The sequence below is a fragment of the Solanum pennellii genome, chromosome 9 (assembly GCF_001406875.1).
Source record: "Solanum pennellii chromosome 9, SPENNV200".
Classification (NCBI taxonomy): Eukaryota; Viridiplantae; Streptophyta; class Magnoliopsida; order Solanales; family Solanaceae; genus Solanum; species Solanum pennellii.
Window position 1 is genome coordinate 79,110,107 of NC_028645.1, and position 10,190 is coordinate 79,120,296.

A 10,190-nucleotide genomic window follows, 5' to 3' on the forward strand; every position below is an offset into this window, starting at 1 on the left:
TCGCCGGACAATAGAAAGAATAAGTTCCAGTCATAATGGAATTAAAAAAAAAATAGTATTACTACAAGCATTGGAATATGACCAGATGAAAAAAAAAAAAGTGAAAATTATTACTAAGAGCTTTCTTTTCGAATTATGACCAGAGGAAAAAAAAAAAGTAAAATTATGACAAGAGCTTTCTTTAACAATAATGATTTTATCTATTGTTTATTTATAAATCATAAGTGATGTCATTATCCATATTATACAAATTTATTTTGACTTTATCGAAAGGATGATATTCTTGAATCAAATTATAGTGATAATAATAATGTTGATGTACTATAATGTAAGATGCTAATTTCGTAACTCATCGCACATATACTCGAATATTATTAATTTGCATAGAAATACACGTGCAACGCACTAGTCCAACAATCGGTTTCTTTCAAAGAAATTTGTGGGCCGGAGTTCAAAAGCATCATTGATTGTTGGCATTATAGGATAATCTTCTTGGCAAGGTGCATGATGAAATCCTAGTGTGTACCATAGCACAATATCCTCCTTTTCAATTGATCTATTCCTGCATATTACAACACAAGAATAAAATACTAAAAAACATTCCAGGAAAGTAATATCTAAGAATTAGATGAATTTAATTCATATAAATGGATTTCTTTTTTCAACTAAAACGACATTAACATTAACATGACACATAAATTTTGGAGGTGTGACGATCCATTTGTAAGTATGAGTATTCAAGTTACACGGTCGATATGAGTTGAGATGTCTAAATGTGCCAACTTAGGTCAAGTTTGAGTGTCTGTTTATTTATGATGCCTATTTCATATTGATAAAGAGAGACAAGATGATTTTACCTGCCACTCCAGACTGTGAGTCCATCATCACCATGACTTCTATCAGCATAAAATCCAGCAGCCCATCTCTCTGACTTGTTGTAAGGAGTCACCCACAGTTGATACTTAGTATAAGCTGCTCTAATTTGAGGATAATCATCATCTGTTAACAAAGACATTGATGGTCTACTAGGAATTAGCTTATAACCTACTTCATTTCCAATTTTACTCTTTTTTTCGTTATTAACAAACAACAATTCAGCTGCTTCAATCCCAAGTTGTGTCCTGCCTTCAGATTCTGTTTTCATTGTTTCTTTAACAATACTCCAATAACTCTTCCTTGGTGACATTTTCTGATCTTCCACTCTTGTAGTTTTCAGTTTGGCTTTCAAGAATGAATTTTTACTACCATCAACATCAAGATCAATGCGGTACGTAAGGAAATGATCATGGTTCACAGCAACTGTGTTTTCTGCCACAAGGGTACCATAAACATCCTGATTTATTTGATCTTTGTTTGTATATTTCACAGCCTTCATCGCCATAATCCCTGTTAGACTTGCCTTTGCCAACCAAAAAGGTTAAATGTAAGACAAAAGATTAAGGTGAAAATGATTTGACTAGCTAATATATAGTATCTTATTGTTTCTTACTCCAACTTTAATGGATCCACTTTGTTTGAACTCCCAATCAAGTATATAGTCATAATTTCCAACTGTTGCTACCATTCTGATCACCAAGTTAACTTCTTTCTGTCCCTTGGTGTTCTACAAAAGCCATAGAGTTAATTATGTTAATAGAGTGATCACAACTTAGTAGAGAAATTTTCAGTTTAGAAGGCTTATAAATGTTCCACGTACTCCGTTTTCTGTATGCCTCCATGCAGCATCGCCAGCATATCGTTCAAAAATGCAAATAGCTCGAGGGATTTGTACTACTTGACTTTCTGAATCAGCCATGTAACCATCCATATACACCGCATTGTTTGGACAGTCCAACGACTGGACAAGGGTACTAGCCGATCCCCCAAAACCATATTCACCAATATCAAAAAATGTCCTGTAGTACCATTCAAACGTAGGATCCATGTAAGGCACGAATATCTCAGAGGCATGACCTCTATAGAGCACACGTCGATATTCATTTCTCACAGCATCAAATATAGAAGCTGTAGATATGATCATCCCTGCTCTAGTATTGAATCCAACATGAAGTTTCCAATTAGCCCAACTAACTTCATGACCTTGGATTTTTATCCTGGAGGATCCTGTTTCATTGCAAGTAACTGATCCCTGGCTCGACGAATTGAAATCAGCATCTTTTGCTTCAGGCAAGGGGGTCCTGAATCTATCCAAATACTCGATGATCTTCATTGATTCAACATCTACTAGTATAGTGATTCCTTCAATAGGCCTTGCCCAAATGTTAGTAGTCCCTCCGCGATATAAACATGGAACATTAAGAACTCTTTTAGTCTTTGCCTGACCAAACCATCCAACTGATAGTGGTATGCAGCTGACTTCAGATATATTCAAGCCCCTTCGTGATATCGAATCTTGAAATTCAGGACTACTCAATGGCAGGCTGATGGCCTGTCTAAGTTCATTGAGAGTAAAACGAGGAAAGCCATGACCTGAGTACAACTTTTGTGATATGATAGAGCTAGTAGCCAAGTCTAGTGTGAGTTCATATGACTCACCATTAGCGCGAACTACTACCCTGGCTCGACGATAAGGAAAAGAGACATTGTTTGATTTATGAAAGGAAAGCCAATTAAGGACATCATTCTTTTCTGGTTCATCAAGATCTACATCATGAAATGTTACATTAGAAAGGTGGGATTTTTGAATAATGACTCTAATTTTGTTAATTTCATCAGGATTAAGAGGGTCTAAAGGATGACATTGAGAGTAAATAGAAAAGAAGAGGAGGAAAAATGCAACAGAAATGTGTAATACTTTTATCAGTTCCATCAAGAAGTGGTGCTCTCAATTCATATAATGTTTCCACCTATATATAGTACTAGTCTCTGGGAACGTGTGTTTGCAGGTTTGTCCAATGTCCATTGTTATTATTGTTAAAAAAATTTATATATTCAAAGGTTGAGTAATAAAATAGAGAATGTTGTAATTAACCATTGACTATTAAAAGCATGATATCCGTACCCCTGTATAAAACACTCATCTATATCTATTTGAATAGTATATGTTCTATAGAGCATTTGTGACTTTTTTGATACATTATAATTTTTTGAAGAGTTGTAATTTTTTTTTGATGATTTATGGCTTTTTTAAAGAGTTGTGATTTTTCTAATGAATTAGGACTTGTGACTTTTTTTAATAAGTTGTCATTGTCTTTTACATAATAATGGAAAATAGATGTTTATAGTCAACTTTTAATTGTGAATAGTAATGGGCAATTACTATTCAAATGCAGATTTAATTTCTTAATTTTACATTTATTGAATTGTTTTGGTAAAGTTTAAAATTCATTGGCAAGAAATTAAGTTTGTTTAATTTATGTATAATTAAAATCAATTTCAATAGTCAACTTTCAAAATTTGAGTAGAAAGAGGTAAAAAAGAAAATTTCAACAGTATCTTTTTAATTTTTTTTATTTTACAAAGATGCTTAAAATATTAGTCATCGGATACATAAGTTTCATTCGATTATATTAATTGTGATACATTGTAAAATTTGTTTGTTGCATTTAATAAGGAATGTTAACGCAAAATTAATTTTATTTCCGACAAATAACGCAGGTCTGATTTTATTCCCCTCAAATCACGTAGATCTGATTTTCTTTTTCACAAATCACGCAGAACCTGATTGATATCAATCCATACCAATCTTTAATAGCTTCACAAAATCAAAAACCAATTTTTCACCTTCTCCAATAATTTGAAATCCTGAATCTCAAATCTGCCATTGCAGATGATTGGAGAGATGGTTCAGTTATATTCAATTGCTCTGATTCTTACAAGAAAATTTGTGTAATTGTGCAGGTTATAATATCAGGAACTATAAAGATCCCCATATTTTGACCGCGATGAGCATTGATTTGGAGGAAGCAATGGGTGATCTAAATCTGAATGAAAACAAGGTCAAGCATTTTGTTAGTGATGATACTTATTAATGAGATCAAGCGTAACTTATTGTGTCTGTTTTTTATTATAATTATCATATATTTTGTTGTTCAACTTTGTGAACAATGTCTTTTCTTGCTTTTGCTTTTGCAATAACATGATGATGAGTTTAACACGTCGTGTTTTACGCTTGTTTACATGATTGTAGCACTGAAAGATAATGAAAACATCGAATTGACATGTCTCTGGATATTACTATATTGTGAATACATGTTAATCAATTTATTTTAGTTATTGTTTTATGTTTATAGTTATGTGTTTTAATGAATATAAAAACGATAAATGATCAAATCGAATTCATCTAATATTGCATTTAGCAGTAATTTTTATAAATATATCATATGTATCAATAATTTGTATAAATGTATAATTGCAAACTAATAAGTATTTAGCAGTAATTTGTATAAATGTATCATTGCAAAATAATGGATATTTAGCAGTAATTTGTATAAATATATCATAGCCATTAGTGTGTATCAGATTACATGTGATTGAAAATTTTCATACCTTATACAATCAAATTGCATATCTTATTCAAAGGAAATCAAACTGAAAACCACTTGATGGGATTGAGAAATATTTACTACAAAAAAGGGGTCAAATTGTGAGAGTTTTTAACCTACACAAAATTAATTGAGGCGGTTTTAGAAACTGCCACAATTACCTGTGCCACGAGCATATTGTGACGGTTTAATAGAACCTCCATTACATCTGCCAGAAAATAAATTTGCAATTTGTGTTAATTCGTAACCTCTTAAATACGATTTCACAGCTTTAGTAACTACACTCTACAAGGGTTTATAGTTGTGTGTTTTAATAAATATAGAAATGATAAATGATCAAATCAAATTCATGCAATTCTTGACTTTAGCGGTAATTTTATAAATATATCATAGCCAATGATGTGTATCGATAATTTGTATAATTGTATCATTGCAAATTAATGAGTATTTAGCAGTAATTTGTATAAATGTATCATTGCAAAATAATGAATATTTAGCTGTAATTTGTATAAATATATCATAGTCATTAGTGTGTATCAGATTACATGCGATTGAAAATTGCATATCTTATTTGAAGGAAATCAAATTGAAAATCATTTGATGGGATTGAGAAATATTCACTACAAAAACAGGGTCATTGTGTGGAAGACTTTTTATCGATTTGTGAGAATTTTGATCCATACAAAATTAATTGAGGCGGTTTTAGAAACTGCCACAATTAACCCACGAGCAAATTGTGACGGTTTAATATAATAATTCTAAACATGATACATTGCATAAATCTCACTAGTCGAAGTATCTGCAACATTAGGTTGTATAAACATGGTACATTGCATAAAACATAGTTATTGTATCAGAGAATTAAATTACAAAAATAAAATAAATGAGATACGTTAAAAATTTGTGCCTTTGATAGAGACAAACATGATAAGACAAATCCGACTTTTTTCCTCTCTCTTTTTAGTGTTGTTTCATAATAGATTTAGAAGTTGAAATCCTTCTTCATAAATAAGACTGAACAACATTAAAGAGTGCAGATATATAACGCCCAATTGATTTTGGTGCTGTTTATATATCCTTTTAAATTTGAATACGATTGAGGATACATTATAGAACTTGATACATTCAAGAGTGTTTATGTATCAAGTACATTTACATTGAATATGATAAACAAAATTGAATATTCAACAATATTAGGGTTCTGTATCAATATCGTAAAAATAAACATGATACATTGCATAACAATGAAAAAATATTGTAGCAATGACGTATCATATCAGTGATAACACTTTAAAAGACTAATTTATTGTATGAGAAAGTTAGATGAATTCATTATACATACATTTATGAATCAAAATCAACTAGATACATAAAAAATCTGAATCTTAAGTAGAGAAGGGTGTTGAAACGAAAGGCGTTATAGATTAAATTATGAATCAAAAAAAAAAATTTAGATACATTGAAAGTATGAAGCTCAGTTAGAGAAGAGTGTTTAGTAACATATTCTACTTTCCCCCTTTTTTCTGAGTCTTTCTTAATGGATAATTTAAAATTTGAAATACATATTTCATTGATTTCAAATTACAAACACGGGGGATGAGATCTTCTGTTTGTAAACCTAATTGGAAGACCAATATCAAACGATGGATCAAAATTCATATGTAACTTTTTCATTGTCATGTGACAAATAACCGATCCATCTCCTCTCTTCTATTCCTTTTGCTTTGTATTGTTCAATGGTTCTTTCTTAAGATCGCCCGTACATATCTCATCCATATATATAAAATTTATAGATAAAAAAGTTAAAAGGAATTTAGAAAAATGATAATTGATGAATTAGAAAAAAAAAAGTGGACGAAGAAGAAGAATGGAGAATTGAAAAAGAAAAAAGAAAAAATTTGAAATATGAAGAAGAAGATTAGTGAGCTGGAAAAAAAAAGATTTGAAATTCAAAAATTGAGTGATACCATGAAGTGATTTTAGGCGTGAAAAAAGAGAAAAAAATCATAAGAGTGATTGTTTAAAATAATGTATTTGAAAAAGTAAAAGAAATTGAAGAAATTAGAAATTTTTGTATTTTTTTAAAAACAATAGGAAATAATAGAAAATAAGATTAAAAAATTGTATAGTTAGATAATTTATTTGATTTATATTGGATTAATGAACTATTAAAAATGATATTATTAATAGCTAGCAGCCATGTTTTTATGTTTATGGTGATTTTGTGAATGATCGATCAATATTAATTTCTCTTTCTTCTACTCATACGTTTTCTTTTTGGTATTTTCAATGAGATTCTTTCATTTCTCTATGCAGTGTAGATTTAGAGCCTGTTTGGCTCAGCTTAAAAGCTGGTCAAACTGACTTAAAAGCTGATTTTTGACTTATTTAGCTGTTTGGCAATACTCAAAATAACTTATTTTAAGTTAAAAAAAAACTTATTTTAAGCCAAAAGTTAAAAGCTGGGGTAGGAGTGCTTTTTTTTTAGCTTATAAGCTGTTTTAAGTTGACCACATTTTTATGTTTTTGGCCTTAATATTTTTATTCAATCTCCAAATTACCCATATAACCCTAACATCTCTTTCTTCCATTTTTCCCTTTTCACGTTTGGCATAGCAACTTCAGCACTTTTATCCAAACACATAACTGCTTATTTTAAAAATAAGTTTCAGCACTTTCAAAAGTACTTTTTTAAAGCTGCTTTTATTAAGCTCATCCAAACGGGCCCTTACATCTTTGCAAATGAGATTGAAAAAAATTTATCTTTTTGACTTTCATGTCTTCACTTAGTTATTGAATATTAATCAATTAATTAGTTTATCCGTTTGATAATAATCGTTCATTATATTAAAAATAATTATCTATAATACATGTTTAAATTAGAATATTAAGAGATGATTTATTTTTTGTGTCTATTTTACTTTTGCTATTAAATATTATTTATCATCAAACACATTTCTTAAAGCATTAAATTTAATAAAATCAAAGGATAATATAATAATATTACCTTTATTATTTATTATTTATTCAAGATATGTCCAATTAATAGAAGAGAATTATTATTTAAGAGAGGAACTAATTTTATGCGAACTAATAATAATGTGTATTAACTTTCGTGTGATTCACATTCATAACCTCAAACTCTTTATTGTGTAAAGTTAATGATATGTTAGAAGCCTAGAACCTTTCTTTAATGATAATAAAGGGACATTATTAATATGGGGTAATGCTTAATTGCTAGAAAATTTGAATAGAAAATTAAAAAAATTATAATATTTTTTTATTTTTAAAATAAATGAATTTATTTTTTATTTTTTAACTTAAAAGGTATGAAAATTAAAAGGATAAAAATATTTAAAAATAAAATAACAAAGATAAAATATTATTTTGATCAAAAAGTTTTTCTACATTAATATAATCTCTCCACTTTGCAGATTTGCACCTTCTAAAAATATTAAACTTCTTTTATCCAAGATGAAGGATATTATTTTACCACATAAATTATATTATTTATAAGCAAAATTACGGAAAAAATTATGAAAAGCAAAAAAGTTGAGTAATTTATATAGTGATTATCGGATTATTAATTTAAGTTACTGTAATTATTATATAGACAGTAAATTTTATTAAATTAGAAATTTAATTAAGAATTAACTCAAGGAAATTCAAAAGTCAATAACATTTTAATTAAAATAATACAATTTTATATTTAAATAATTAAATATTTTATAATATTTTAATTAATAGCAAGAATAAAATCGTAATTTAACTTTTAATTTTGATACTTTTCACTTTTAATAGATATTGAAAGTTAGAAACACACATGATGATTTGACACTTTGTTATCTTTACGAGGTTTGATTTTATAGTCCACTAAAAATTTGGTTATAGATTTTTTTTTTTTACATGGTAATATTCATTTTTATATACTCCCTCCATTTTAATTTATTTTTTTGATTTGACTTGACACGAAATTAAGAAAAGTGAATAAGACTTTCAAATTTTATGGTCTTCGTTTAAAAATACTTAGAATGTATCAAAATATTATTTAATCTTATGTTTTCAAAATGTCAATGAAAAGCTGAAATTAAAAAGTTATTAAAAAATAATGAAATATTCTTTTTTTTAAAATATATTTTCAAAAAACAATTAAAACGAAAAGAGTAACGTATTTGAAAAAAAATCAATTTCTTCCATTTTATTTGTAGGCAGACATGAAAATCATTTCCTCTTTTATCTTTTTTTTTCCTTCTCTTTTCAATTTGTAGTGGTTATATAATATTCCACGAGAAATGCTTTTCACAAGTTATTTTTCCACCCATTTGACAATATATTTTATAGAAATGTCAATTAAAATTTCCACGAAAAATGTGTTTGACAAGTTTTTTTATTTACACCCTTTTGACAATATAATTAATTTATAGAAAAGTCAACTAAAATTTCCAGTCATATCGGAATAAATAAATTGTATTGGTATACGGTACAAATTTTGAATTATGATAAGAGCTAACTTTCTTTAAAAATAAATGATAGAAGTAGATATTAATATCATTTAGCTAAAGGTCTCAAATTTAAGCACGGAATATGAAAAAATTATGTTGAGAGTGTCATTCTTAAATTGACCTTACAGTATGTAATTTAAATTTTAATCTAAATTTCATTACGAACTTCAAATATCGAGTAAAAAATAAATAAAAATAACGAAAATTGATAACACAATTTTTTTTTATACAAATTTGTCCACATGACTTTAGTAGACTTGGGGAGCCTTCGTGTAGTTTTTTCTTTTAGGGTTGAATAATGAATAGAATACTAGTGAGATCTTAAGTTAATGTTAACAATAAATACTTAATATATGTACGGATTGATAAAAATATAAAGAGAGTTATTTTTAATGATTTAATGATTATATTTAATTTAATGATTTAAAAATATAAAGAGAGTTATTTTTAATGATTTAATGATTTGTCTGATAAGAAAATTGAGTAATTGACTTCTATACTTATATAAAGTTATCTATTATAAAAATTTAATTTATTTACCAACTACTAATTCAATCAAGCACGAATTTAAAAGGATATAGTACATGTCACGTGACACTGCTTGATCGAAAAAATTTACTAAAAAATTAGAAGCAAACATAGAGGTTTTATATTATAAGTGACACTCTTTGAACAAAAAATGCATGTAGATTAGTTAGTTTTGTGTGTGTTTGGTATTCTAAGCCTCATTTTATGTGTTTTTTCCTTTGACTTTTAACCTCTTTTTTTTTGTGTGTGTGTGTGTGTTTGGTGTTCAAGCCTCATTTTTATGTGTTTTTTTCTACTTTTATTGTTTAGTAATATTTGGTGTTTTGTACAAAAAAAATATTTAGTATTATTAATGAGATTATTTTGAATACATTTTTTGTAAAAACAAAATTCATCGAAAAGTATATAATATATTTTTTATTTTATTTTTTAGAAAATAAAATTATATACGTGAATTATTATATATATACACACATATACTGTTTATAAAAAATTTTACATACGCCACTCAATGCAATACTTTTATACCAAAAAGTCAAATTTTTTTATGGTTAGATTATCAATTAGTATAATTCAATTTACAACCACCCTAAAGCTTATCCCATAAGAAAAACTCCAATATTAAAAGTCAAAGTCTTTTCCATCAAGAATATTCAGCTTTTGGGTATTCACAAAG

General features: G+C 27.8%; 1 protein-coding gene across 1 annotated transcript; it reads right to left on the bottom strand.

Annotated features, from left to right (window-relative positions):
* Positions 1-340: 340 nt before the first annotated feature.
* Positions 341-2,841, bottom strand: LOC107030611 (primary amine oxidase 1-like). The gene is made up of 4 exons (XM_015231877.2): positions 1,697-2,841; positions 1,490-1,603; positions 858-1,399; positions 341-562 (listed from the first exon to the last, which is right to left on the bottom strand). The coding sequence occupies exons 1-4, from the start codon at positions 2,807-2,809 to the stop codon at positions 406-408; spliced, it is 1,926 nt and encodes a 641-aa protein (XP_015087363.1). The 5' UTR covers positions 2,810-2,841; the 3' UTR covers positions 341-405.
* Between the last annotated feature and the right edge of the window lie 7,349 nt (positions 2,842-10,190).

Bases quoted from the DNA above. Each gene is read 5' to 3' on its own strand.
- LOC107030611 (XM_015231877.2), bottom strand. From the start codon at position 2,809: ATGGAACTGATAAAAGTATTACACATTTCTGTTGCATTTTTCCTCCTC. The intron at 1,604-1,696 runs GTACGTGGAACA...TGGCTTTTGTAG, and splicing joins GGAGGCATACAGAAAACGGA to AACACCAAGGGACAGAAAGA. The intron at 1,400-1,489 runs GTAAGAAACAAT...TGGTTGGCAAAG, and splicing joins GTGGATCCATTAAAGTTGGA to GCAAGTCTAACAGGGATTAT.